A 14,445-nucleotide genomic window follows, 5' to 3' on the forward strand; every position below is an offset into this window, starting at 1 on the left:
TGGATCACAGTGTCATAGAGACAAGGGGACGGGCTCATTTTACTCAGACGACCAATCAGTCTCTCAAGATCATTGTGAAGCTATCAAGCCATGCCCTAGAAACCATTTAGAGCACCTTAGCAACAAGTCCCATAGACTTCCATTGAAAGAAATCAAAGGGATATATTTGTATATAAGTGTGTTATGTCCCCGGCTTGTCTAGAGGTGTGGGACTAACAAACAGATATACCCAGGGTGGAAAAACCAAGGATGACTCAAAACATGTGTCAAGTTCATGTATTTATTTCAGCCTTATGTAAATTAAAATACAAAAATAATACTCAAAAGGGCAACACAATGTAGTCTCCACGGCTCCCACCGCGTTACTGAAACGCACGCGGAGACTGCCTGCCGCTCACCACGCCGACACCCAGCTGATCGGAAACCCCGGTCCGACAGCTGCCTCCACAGAGTCACTTGACAGACTTATACACCCCACTAATTGCCACTGATCTGCTTCAGCTGCGGGATTCTCACCGCGCCAGATTCAAGACACCTGCAAAAGAGAGACAATAAACACCCACAGCAACACACAAAACACGCACACAGACCTCACGGGTCGTAACAAGTGTCTTAGAAAAATGAGGGTGGTCTCGTTTGACTCGGGGCAGCAAACAGCCAATCATGAATCACCTCAACACTTCCAGCCCCACCCTAGCAACCATTGTCGAGCACCTTAGCAACCAAATTCCAAAGAGGGACATCTTCCATTCTGAATGTCACAGAGGCATGGGAGTTGTATCATCCATACTGACAAGCAGCCTTTTGGAGTTTCATCATTGGCAGCTCCCAAGCAACTACATAGCAACCAAACAGAGTACCCTAGCAACCGTTTAGCAAGACCTATATCTCTGCAAAATGAAATCATTGTAAACTATGATAATCATGTTAGCATCATGCTAATCATAATTAGCATTTTGCTAGCATCATGCTAACACGGTTTACCATAGTTTACGATGAATTCCCATAGTTTACATAATTTACCATGTTCTAGCATGATTTACTTTGATTCTAGCATAATTTACCACAGTTTACCATGATTTACCATGTTGTAGCAGGATTTACCATGTTGTAGCATAATTTACCATGAATTGTCATGGAACGTCCTGGTTGCGTATGCAACCCACCGTTCCCTGAAGGACGTAGTCCCTTTGACACTATAGTTGGACCACCGCTAACTCCGAGTTATGCTCGGGTCCTCAGTGAAAAACAGATGGTGTTTGCATCCGCTTCTGTATTTATACCCGCCTCACGGGGCGGAGCGCGTGATGCAAATTCACATTGCCATTGCGCGCATTGGCTCGTTCAAGCATGCTCGAAGAAGATAGGCTCCCTAGCCCCCATTCAGTCGATGTCGACTACGTCCTCCGTTTCCTCCTTCAGGGAACGGTGGGTTGCATACGCAACCAGGACGTTTCATTTAGTGTTTGAGTCATACAATAATAATATGACAGACATTGCTCTGTTTAATGTTGATTAAGTGGGTATATTCTCCCAGGATTTTCTTTGTAAAACAAGTTAATGAGTTGATATGCAGTTGAAGAAAGAAAAGCGAAAGATTTGAAATTTCATGTGATTTATTGTCAATTCATATGAAGTGAATGTGAATGAGTGACAAGTACTCTGCATTATGCAGGTTTTTCTTTCTTCTTCTTCTTGTCTCCTGCTGATGTGTACTTCTTGTGTTGACCGTGGATGAGTGAACGGCGAGCCAACAGTGCCTTATGAGGGGCCGTACAAGCCAAAATCCATTCTTCTACTCTCACATACATACATTCTCCTTTCACATACATACATTTCTACTCTCACACACACATATATTCTCATTTCACACATATTATTTATGTATTTTTTTGGTATCATTTACTTCCTCTTTAAGCAGCAAGTCACACTCAGACCCAGAAATACATGCAAGACTTGCTCGGCTCTTCATCACAACTTTACAATAATGTTATTCAAAGTAATCCTGTTTTCTTTTCACGTACAGTTTTTACTTTTGGAGTAAGTAGCAATGAACATGAAATCAGACATTTTTTTAAAAAATGTGCTGACCAATGTATTGACCAAATGCAAAGAGAAACAGATTATTTTGTGCATGATAGGCTGCATTGAGATCTCTGTGATCACATTCAAACCCTATATGTGGATTTCTGTCAGTCTCAAGATTTGAGGATTCAAGAAATAGAGCAGCAGTAAATACTTTGGAGTCCTTATATGGATGTCTAAATGTGCGGATTGCTTATGAATTCAGACAAAGAATCAGGTCTGAGAACAGTTATGTCCTGATGAATACACAGAAGAGGCTGTTTTTCTGGTGGCACATATAATTTTTATTTCTGTCACACACTGTAGGCTACAATCTGCAAATTCAACAAAGACAACAATAAATTTGTTTTTGTTTCACAGTGTTGAAATAGCTGGCAGTGTGACTTAATCATGTCAAAAAGTTAAACGCTCTTTCAATAAACTCTCATTATACATTTTATCTGATACTGTATAGTCACAGAAAATGAAACGGTGTATTCCAGCAAATAAAACAATACTGACATTTCAGTAATCAGAATCAGATAAAGCCCAATTAACATACACCAACTCTATACAAGCACTTAACTTAGCTATTTAACTTTATAACTGTAAACTCTCTTTACAAAAACACTGAGTGCACTGAAAATGAATCTCTTTTAAAAATTGTCAAGTCGCGATCTCCGGCACGACATCCGACAGCGTGGCCGCGGACTTCCCCTGAGTAGCTAACTTAGTCGGATGAAAAAAAGTTCTCTCGCTGCAGTTCCTGAATTTATAGTAAAGCCGCCTTTCCACTGAACACGACATTCGCATATGATCGGAACTCCACGCAGCTCCCGTACGACTCTCCATTGGAAATGAATGACTTCCGGTCAGACGACTGTCGTTTGTTGTGTGCAGTGGAAAGGCGGCTTAATAGGCGCACACCCCATTTTTTGGCGGCTGGCTTGACCGTGTATTTTCAAACCGCGGCTCGCTTGACCATAGTCCGGTGACCCCGATCGTGCCAGACCTGCCTTCCGTTTCCACTATACTTTCTTTCACACATACATTATTCTCTTACATACACATATTTTTTTCAGACATACATACATTTTCTACTTACATACATTTATTATTTATAATAATAAATGCATACTTAGAATACATTTGCATAACAGTAAAATGTATATGTGAAAGGAGAATGTTTGTGTGTGAGAGTAGAAATGTATGTATGTGAAAGAAGAATGTATGTGTGTGTGAGAGTAAATATGTATGTATGTATGTATGTATGTGAAAGGAGAATGTACCGGTATGTGTGTGTGAGAGTAGAAATGTATGTATGTGAAAGGAGAATGTATGTGTGTGTGAGAGTAGAAATGTATGTATGTGAAAGGAGAATGTATGTGTGTGTGAGAGTAGAAATGTATGTATGTGAAAGGAGAATGTATGTGTGTGTGAGAGTAGAAATGTATGTATGTGAAAGGAGAATGTATGTGTGTGTGAGAGAAGAAATGTATGTATGTGAAAGGAGAATGTATGTGTGTGTGAGAGTAGAAATGTATGTATGTGAAAGGTGAATGTATGAGTGTGAGAGTAGGAATGTATGTGTGTGTGAGTAGAAATGTATGTATGTTAAAGGAGAATGTATGTGTGTGAGAGTAGAAGAATGGATTTTGGCTTGTACGGCCCCTCATAGTGCCTAGTTTATGTCACAACGCGTCTTTCTCTGGAGCGAGCTCAGTATCCTTAATCAAACAGATAAGAGAATACAACACACCATACACTGCGGATACCTTGAGTGAAACTGAGTTTAAAACTACCCGGGTAGTAAATCTTTCTTCTGTCACGTGACTACTTCTGCTTCTATTTTTTTACTACTTCAATATTTCTTTCCTGGAAGGATCAGACTTTATAAAAGAAAAAGGAAGCTAAATAAGAACACAAGGAAAACACTTTCTGAACTGTGTTTGGGGAACCATTTATTTTATTTGTCATACCAAACAGGCCTGATTGTATTTTGTTGTTGTTGTTTTATCAATTGTATGTTTACAAACTGGTACCAATGCAAAATATTTTCTTTATTTCACAAGTGGTAATTGCTGTCTCAAATCCTCATTACGAACTTAGACGTAACTTTATTGTAATGCTACTGTGCCCATTCAACCTGATCAGTTCATTTACAACACTAGAGTGATACAACGGCTTACAGAAGGATATGCTGAACATGTTGCATGAGGTGCAAGTAACAATAAGAGGAGAGGATGATATGACTTACCGTGGACTGATCCTACTCACCTAAGTTGTTTGATGGACTTGTAAAAGGCACGACCGCACGTGAGAAAAAGAAATAAATTAAGAGCGCACGGATGGCACGCTAACAGACTAGCGAATTACTAGCGTGTTGTGCTAGCAATAATGATTTAGTTTGAAGCTAGCGATGTCAGGTTAATGTGTGATGTTGAAAAATCTATATTTAGCAGTATAAACAACAAGGAATGATAGTAAATAATGATTCAAAACAGAAAGATATATGAAGCTTACAGAGCAATCGATCAGCGAACCCAATCACAGCTTCATTTCATAACCCAAATAACATTTGAGTGCTTATGTCCAAATGTTAGGAGTGAAACTACTTCAGATCTTTTTCTTTTTACCCTGCAGCTGTGAATCTGTGTGAATCTGTGAAGGACGATGGCGTCTGTTAAAGTTGAAGATCTGCTTGAGAAATCACTGAGTGATCTGGACGAAGCTGAATGGAAGAAGTTTAAGTGGCACTTAGAGAATGATCATGAGTGTATAACAAAGTCTGAAATGAAGAATGCCGATATCTTAGACACAGTGGATAAGATGGTAGCATGTTTTGGACCAGAAGAAGCTGTAAAGATCACAGTGAAGATCCTGAAGAAGATGAATCAGAATAATCTGGCTGAGCAGCTGGAGAACAAACACAAGCAAGGTAAGGTTTAATTCACTGTGACTGTAATGTAGGTGACAGGCAACATGAAGACATCTGTCGCTGTTGGAGCTCATTCATAAGAGATATATGTGTACTTCCTGTACATGGAAACAAGAAAGTATAAAAGCAAGCAACAATTACAGTGCCAAGAACAGCAACAGATGTTATACAAGTACATTTAATAGAACAGTGTTTACAAAATGGTTAAATGGTTTATAATGGTCTAAAAATAATTAATTAAAACTTTTGCAAGCAACTAGTACATTGCCTTTCCCGCGGTGGTAAAACTGGGATATGTATTTGCTGCCTTTTACCACTAAGAGGCGCTACAATCACAGACTTTGAAAAGTGTCAGTTTATTCTCTATTGCCTAATCAGCCGCGGCTTGTTGAGAACTGGTAGCAGATCAATTCAAGTGAAACATTGTAGTTAAACGAACTCATAATACTGTATTACAGTACAAATTTAGAACTAAAGAAATGTAGGCTTCTATTATTGCAGCAAATTTTAGCAAAGTAGGCTAAACGTTAACATTGTGTGCCCAGTTTTTCTACTGTATAGCTAGAAAGGCTATGCATGTCAAGGTTATGCGTCTTATACTTCGTGTTATTTTAATTTGTTAGTAGGCCTAGATTTATGAACTGGAACATAACAGTGAAATAAATTAAACTAAATGATCATAAAATTAAAACATTGCCAGGACTTGCTAACCGATGTTAGTCGGCAGCATTTGTGTTTTAGCATTAATTAAGAATTAAATAGGCTTATTGTAGGTTTTTATGATTAGCATTATTTTCTTTAATAAATAAATGATATAATGATATAAATAAATAATGAAAACATTTCAACATAAACATTGCAATAGAAAAATGTCACATCAATGAGGCTTTGCGCAGCCTAAGCATAAAGCGTTAAACTCATGCTCATATGACAGTGTTCAGACGATAGATGGGTGGTCAACGCTTTAACATGTGTCTCTCGGTGCTTCAAACGTTCTGACTTGATAAAACTGTATATTTCGCTGTGTGTCATCCACACCAATTACAAAAAATAACTGTAACAAATTATTTAGCCTTTGTTGCTTCAAAGAAAAATAATGCCTTGTTGAATTCACTTTACGATAAAACGAGGTTGATCGTAAATTAAAGAGCTCTGTATCTGCTGCTCACTCGCATTCGTCTCTAGTTGACATGAGCGCGTTTTGTCAACAGTTCAGTTAGTAGTTATTATGATGTTATTCAACTTGTGTCAAAATGATCTATGACCCCCCCCCCCCCCACACTGCCCACCCAAGTCGTGCCCTAGCGATGACCTTGACCCCTCCAGGGCGGTGTCGCTGTTGACCTTGGGTATCCTCCGGGGATGAAAATGACTCATGACTATTGACTAATTGGAGTGTCTATGACCTCATGAGTATAATATGTCCTTTGACTATTTTTTTTTAACTTTGACATGTATAATGGCATGTTTTTTTGTTTGTTTTTTACCTCTGACATATGCAGGCATTATTGCTGGGGACAGTGGAAGTGAGAAAAAGAGGTTTTCTAATAATGAAATGAAGGAACGATTTAACAGAACATATGATGAAACACACACACACACAAACACACATATTTCACAAGATTTCACACTAACTAAAGTTGGAAAAACATTCTGTTCTTTAAAAGAATATAAAATGAATTGATTATATCGCTTAAAATAAAAATAAATGTCTTTTCTAAATTTACTGTAACACAGTGGACCAATTATTTTTGTTTTAGATAACCAGAAAATAAATAAAATCATCTTACATTTTCAGAGAGTTGAAGCAGTAGCTCCTAACACATCGATGTCCATACAACGTATGAATGGGAATTGCAAAAATGCAGTAAGTTAAAAACAAAAGATCTCAGAGTGTTTCCTGAAGAGTTTCTCTCTCACACCAGTGTTTGACTGTCTCTGAGTCAGAGGGGAGTGTGTGTTCAGTGATCAGGATGAGACATTGTGAATGTTTTGTTAGTGTTGAATTTATTTCAAAGTATAATCTTAAAAGTTATTTATAGGTCAAAGTTTAAATGATATCTTTTAAAAAATAAAAGATGTTTTAAATTAAATTGAATTAATTATTTAAAGTCTTAATAAAAACAAATATTCTAAATTGGTGGTCTGTGGAAAAACTTGACTTGAACAAAGTATATTATTTTATTTATCAGGGCGCATGTAAAAAAGGTTGTTTTTTTTTTAAATATGAAGTGTCACACGTCATCTCACACATGTGAAATGTTCAATATATCCTTATTTTACGAACGCTGGAAACTAGTGTCATTTAGCTTAATCTTTGGTTTTTAATGGAAATTTAATATTCTCAGGAGACCCATTGACCCCTAAAGTTACGACTTCTGAAGACCTCTTGTGTGTAGATTCACTCGGCTGAAAAATGCTGTTTTGTAATTTACACATCTGGAATTAAGGACTAACTTTTAGGGTCTTTTACCAAAAAAAAAGCCTCCAAGATCGAGGAGGTCAAAGGGCATGTGTCCTGCTATAGTATCATCAGCTCTCCACAAAGTCTGTTCATGCGGCCAACACACAGACAGCCTGTCCATCAACAAATGCTAACATTTTAAAATTCTACTAGGGCTGCACAATATATCAAAATTATTGAAATATCGCAAATGTATATATCACGATATGTATATCGCAACACCTTGCTTAAACTCTCGCTAGATCGGTCACATTCTCTGCTCTCTTTCTGGATACAGTTAATGCTAATATCATTTATTCATCATGCTGATAACCAAGCCGCCATTTCGGCCCATTGTTTTGCCCTTCAGGCCACCACACAGGTCACATGACTGAAAAATATGAATTGACTTAATGGGCGCTTAGTAGATGAAAGAAAAAAATACATTAAAGGGGGGTGAATTGCTGTTTCATGCATACTGAGTTTTTTACACTGTTAAAGAGTTGGATTCCCATGCTAAACATGGACAAAGTTTCAAAAGTTAAGTTGTACGTTTGAAGGAGTATTTTTGTTCCAAAAATACTCCTTCCGGTTTGTCACAAGTTTCGGAAAGTTTTTTTCGAGTATGGCTCTGTCTTACGTAAGATAGAGCGGAATTTCCTTTTATGGGTCCTAAGGGCACTTCTCCGCGGCCGCGCGCGCACTCGTAGACTAGAGAGAGAAGAGAGCGAAAGCAGTACGTTACCTCAAAGCGCTATGCTCGGCTTTTAGGGAAGTCAATGTCACCAAAGAAGTGGGTTTTTGGTTGGCAGGGCAAGACAACCCTGCACAGATTCCCAAAGAACCCAGCGTTAAGGGAATAGTGGATGGAGTTTGTTTTTTCGAAGCATCAACGGAGGTTGTGCACGACTCTTTGTTCCCTGCATTTCGACGATGATTGTTTTATAAACAAAGCCCAGATCGACGGATTTGCAGATCGTCTAATGCTTAAGGATCGAGCATTCACTATGATAAAGGTTCGCTGTCGCATGCGGTGAGTAAACTACTTCAAATGTCTCTCTGTGTTGTTGTTAGATCGGTTAGCACAGCTATAGCACACCGCCCACACGGCCCGCCCCCAGCCGCTCGTTTTTTTCCGGAAAGACTCGGTACAGCCTATCGTTCACTTATAAATATAATAAAACTAAAGACGTTTTGGAGATATGAAGGATGCAATACTACTCTATAGGTACTCAAGATTAACAGGAGATTGAGTGAAAATGAGCATTTCACCCCCCCTTTAATAAGTCGTTCTGAGTGACACGAAAAAAAGGAGATTTTTTTTTGTACGTGAACACGAATCAATAAACTATAGGCTACATTTTGTGACTGGCACGAATGCCTTGAGATCAGGCTGAAATACTATGCAGAGATCTTAAAGCTGCCGTCGGCAACATTTTTTTGATCAAATTCAGTGAAATTGACACTATTATCCGACAGAACAACATAAATAAGGTGGTTTTAGAAAAAAACCCGAGCTTCTAACTCCACCTGGAGCGTGTTATTTGTTTTGCAAAAATCCACCGCTCCCGGATCATCGGGTCCAATCAACGCAGGGGGGTGTGAGATCTGACTGTCAATCACAGTTCGTGCACACGCCACAGATCCCCCCTCCCTCACGCAGACACGCACATTACAATATCACATGCACACGACATGCCTGAAGTTCGCCTGAAGATTGTACGAAGCGTGATGGCGAAGAGAAAATCTACTAACAAGCTTCCAATTCCTCGGTTATTGTTATCTATGGATAGATTAGCCAGGCCAGCCTACCTCCAAGTCCATGGTGTTGATCGATGCTGAAGAGACGGACGCGTTCACAGAAAATCAGGTACACACGCACTGACGATGGGCGGGTGCTCGTTGGTAGTGGGGAGGGGCATGAGAGTTGTAAACATTCAAAATTTTGGCTAAGTCCACTCAATCTGCCAGACTTGCCGACTGCAGCTTTAAACATGTTCATTGTATTCTTTTTATTTCTATATGTTGATGAATAGTATGATAATATAATATGATAACAATGAATATACAAGGTAGGGGTGTCGCAATATACCGGTGTTGACGCTAATCGTGATATTCAAAGCATGAAATATCGACATTGTGTTAATTTACAGTGTGACAATATACCGGTATTGGCGATAACCACGATGTTTAAAATGAACAGGACTCTTATGATAACATGATGTAAATACTCCAGCGCCAGTATCTGGTTGACCTCTCAGGTGGCTTTATTGCACCCGCGGACACCTATCAAATAACAAGACGACGCAGCGCGTGCCCGCGCAGCTACTCTGAGTAGAATGTCGTCTGAGCGAGAGAGTGAAACACTCTGTCCACACCCGAAAAAATTAAGCTCACAACATCTCCTAAAGAAAACATCTCCTTAAAGAGGGTCGCACACTGGGCGAGAAGCGCACGTCAACGCATTATTCTCTATGAGTGTACACACACCGGCGGTGCATTCGGCGTCTGTCCGCGGCGCCCAGCAACGGCTCACAATCCGGCCGCGACACAGAGCGCGTTTTATATTAAATTTACATTATATTTGTCTCAAATCATCGTTAATGACTTCACCCTGTGCTGCAATATACATTTAATTACATTCATTCACAGAAATCAGCTGCTTGAATGAGAATTGCTGATGCCGGATTTTCAGGTGAGATTCTCACTTCATTCAGTTAACGGATGCTCTGAGGTAAAGTGTTCAGATCGCAGACTCAGCAACTATTGTATTTAATTGTACAGTACAGTCGTAACATAGTACGGACAGACATTATCTTCATTCATAATGTCCTTAAACGTAACAATATTGCTGGCCATAAACTGAGAAAATGCGCGTCCGGTGTGCGATACCTCGAGTTGTCCGGTGTGCCGCGTGTGCGATCCCCTTAAACCCAATCTGCAGAATGTGTAACATTAGCCACCAACCTTTTTACCCATCTCCGTGTCCATCACTCTGCGGTTTAGCCATTTTACAGAGAGTAAATTGCGATTATTTGACTAGACATGGAATGGGAAACGTGACATTATATATCCCTGTGATCATATATCCCATTTCTTTACTCATCTTATTTTTGCATTTGTATTTGCACTTGATTTTTTTTGTTCAAATCTGCTATCTGCATGACGTAGCGCCGGCGCAACATGGTTTAAGAGCTTTTAAGTTCTTCAGGAAACATTCAGACAGTGTTTCGCTTCAGTTTGACATTTACATTTACATTTATTCATTTAGCTGACGCTTTTATCCAAAGCGACTTACAATTGCTATATGTCAGAGGTCGCACGCCTCTGGAGCAACTAGGGGTTAAGTGTCTTGCTCAGGTCTTGCACTTGATTTTTTTTGTTCAAATCTGCTATCTGCATGACGTAGTGCCGGCGCAACATGGTTTAAGAGCTTTTAAGTTCTTCAGGAAACATTCAGACAGTGTTTCGCTTCAGTTTGACATTTACATTTACATTTATTCATTTAGCTGACGCTTTTATCCAAAGCGACTTACAATTGCTATATGTCAGAGGTCGCACGCCTCTGGAGCAACTAGGGGTTAAGTGTCTTGCTCAGGTCTTGCACTTGATTTTTTTTGTTCAAATCTGCTATCTGCATGACGTAGCGCCGGCGCAACATGGTTTAAGAGCTTTTAAGTTCTTCAGGAAACATTCAGACAGTGTTTCGCTTCAGTTTGACATTTACATTTATTCATTTAGCTGACGCTTTTATCCAAAGCGACTTACAATTGCTATATGTCAGAGGTCGCACGCCTCTGGAGCAACTAGGGGTTAAGTGTCTTGCTCAGGGACACATTGGTGTCTCACAGTGGATTCGAACCCGGGTCTCTCACACCAAAGGCATGTGTCTTATCCATTGCGCCACACCACCCCCAGTTTGAAACCAGATAAACTTCACATGCTTGTCTTCCTTCACAAAAATTTGCCATAGATTGAGTATACAAGAAGTAATGCATGTGCCTTGTGTTTATCAGTATCCTTATGTTTGTTGTGTAAAAAAGAAAAACTATAATCAAAGTCGTCGTCGGTGAAGTAAATACTACAGAAAAAAACAATGTAATTGTTCAAGCATGGAGAAATGAAAGTGTAAATATCAACGTTATAAAATTAAGTAAAATTACTCAACTTTTCTGCTACTGGTGTTCCCATCATGCACTGGGCCTTGAATAATTAAAGAGGTTGATTTTCACTGTTTTCCAGCTGTATTTACACTGTTTTATCATTGCTTTTGTTGTTAGGATTAGTAAATTGCCAATTTGTGACATTTGGAGTTCATTTTCTACTCAAAATGACACATTCAAACACAAAAACGATCCATCAAATGTTACTGTCATCGTGTAATGTCTACCAAGTATTGATGTCTCTGCATTTACATCATGCATAACTTCTGATATGTAGATATCTACTGTATTAATTACTTAATGTTTCTAAGTAAAGCATACACTTTAAACGTTTAATCAAATGTTATATAGTTTGAGTGAAATGTATTGCAAAGGAAACTTCAATTAAATAGATATTGCTCAACCTTTTATTAGCCAAGTTAAAATTATTTATTTTCTTTGTTACTTTCACTTAATTTAGTTAAGTAGAGTTGACTTAATTCCATATGTGAAATTACTTTAAAAATATGTGTGTGAAATTTTACTTAAAAAATATTCGTGCAAAAACTTGCCACAGAAAAATTTAGTTTTTTTTCAGTGCAGGTTTCGGTATTTGCAACAAATACATAATATATTATGCAACAAATACATAAATAAGCTGTATAAAGTTCTTCCAGTTGCGATGAAGAATCAGGGTGGACACACTGGAATGTAGTAAGCCAAGCTAAAAACTAAAGTGTAATGTCACCACAGAAAACAAATCTGTAGTGTATGTATGACCACTTTTAAAAAATAAAGCTTTGACATGACCATTTTGTCGTATTTTTGTGTTCACTGACTTAAACTAAAACCTTTTTATTTTTATTTTGCTGTGAAAATAAACATTTGGCAGATTCTTCTAAAAAAAAGTTGAAATACAGTATATTTTACTTAATTACACATTAAAAACGAAAGAAAACGTGCTGAGCTTCAGTTCATTGTGGCGTGCTCCATGGATCTAGTAAAGCAAACAGAGACATTGTTTGTTTTTGTTATTTTACAAAATCTGATTTTTTTCATTTATGACCATAAATTACAGAGAGAAAGATTTTACTCTCTTGGAAGGAAAAAATCCAGTGGTCGTGCCGCCTCACTCGCGCGCACAAAATATTTTTGACTTGCTAACTTGATATCGCAGCCTGTTCATTATTTAAATAAAATAGTCAACCAAACGTTACACTGCTCAATTTGAATTATCTGTAATATAATCAGTGACGTTTAGCGTGACCACAGCCTCACTGCCCTGTGGAAAGATGATATTTTATGTCAATAATGTCAGTGAAGAACAAAGCTTAGCTTTACATAATAAATAGGCTTAATAGTTTAGCATGATTTACAAATATAGAAACAGTTAGATTCATGTTGAATGAGAAAGGTTGGCCTTTTCACTTTAAATAATTTGTTTTGCATATTATTTAGTTATATTTTTAACAAATAAACCTGTTTCTTGCCCTGAATATATACATAAAAGCTGACATGGCCTTAATAAAAGGAAAGAAGAGATTATTATTATTGCCTAAATATTATTATTATTATTATTATTATTAACTAGGCTACATTATAAAAAGTAAAAATAAATATATAAAAAACCGGAACGTTAATAATACAGAAGGAATGCAGGAACAGAAAAGTTAAACTAGGTGTAGCACCGAAGGGGTGTTTTTCGTTGTTCTGGACTCAATTATAATTACAACACCGACTATGCCACCCTGGGAATTTCACCCAGGGAAATAATGGTCCAATAAGGACACAGGTTTGTTCCCACAAAGATAGAGCAGAGACGTGAATATAGAAAATAACAATAATACTTTATTATGACTAAAATAAAAGCTCCACACACACACACACTTCAATACACAAAGGGTTAATATGGATTCCAAAATCAAAACTAAAAGAAAATAAACAAAATCAAAGGTAACATGTCAGATGGCAAGGAGAAATAACAAACCTACCCAATTCCACTTCACTACGCAATTCCACTTCACTACGCACTTCAACGTACACTAATGTACTTGTCACAGGTCGGGGTGGGCAACTACCAGGAAATGACCCAGCCGCACCCCTCTTGAATTTGGGACACCACTGTGAGGAGCCGACACCACGGGCACACAGGCAGACAGAGAACAACCAGACTAAATGAGATTTAAAAAGGTTTTATTTAATAAAAAAAGTACTAATTAAAAAGGAAGGTTTCGACTTCTTGCAGCTAGCCCACACTGCACTGGCTTGCTCCTCTTCACGGGCTCAGGCGGACAGAGAATGGCGGCTTCTTCAGCGAAGCTGAACTGGTTCTCTTCACGGGGCTCAGGCGAACAGAGAATGGCGGCTTCTTCAGCGAAGCTGAACTGGTTCTCTTCACGGGACTCAGGCGGACAGAGAATGGCGACTTCTTCAGCGAAGCTGAACTGGTTCTCTTCACGGGGCTCAGGCGGACAGAGAATAGTGGCTTCTTCAGCGAAGCTGAACTGGTTCTCTTCACGGGGCTCAGGCGGACAGAGAATAGTGGCTTCTTCAGCGAAGCTGAACTGGTTCTCTTCATGGGGCTCAGGCGGACAGAGAATGGTGGCTTCTTCAGCGAAGCTGAACTGGTTCTCTTCACGGGGCTCAGGCGGACAGAGAATGGTGGCTTCTTCAGCGAAGCTGAACTGGTTCTCTTCATGGGGCTCAGGCGGACAGAGAATGGTGACTGTAGCGGCAACCTATAGCCGCTGAGAGGCTAAGCAGCAGGAAAAATCCATGACGCGTTTTCGTGCATTGAAAATCCAACAACATTTATTGGCTTGATAACAGAACACGTAGAAACAATTGATGATGAAAAA

At 38.8% G+C, this 14,445-nt stretch overlaps 1 protein-coding gene across 3 annotated transcripts in view; it reads left to right on the top strand.

Moving 5' to 3' along the window:
* The window catches only part of LOC311081633 (NACHT, LRR and PYD domains-containing protein 3-like), a 172,653-nt gene that overhangs the window by 42,107 nt on the left and 116,101 nt on the right, over positions 1-14,445 (top strand). For all 3 annotated transcript variants that reach the window (XM_084112219.1, XM_084112220.1, XM_084112218.1), the window contains one exon: positions 4,708-5,002. In XM_084112219.1, the coding sequence (XP_083968345.1) occupies positions 4,738-5,002 (265 nt within the window). In that variant the 5' untranslated portion in view covers positions 4,708-4,737. The remainder of the gene's footprint in view (positions 1-4,707; positions 5,003-14,445) is intronic.

Source organism: Abramis brama, assembly GCF_963993115.1.
Source record: "Abramis brama genome assembly, chromosome: 4".
NCBI classification, from domain to species: Eukaryota; Metazoa; Chordata; class Actinopteri; order Cypriniformes; family Leuciscidae; genus Abramis; species Abramis brama.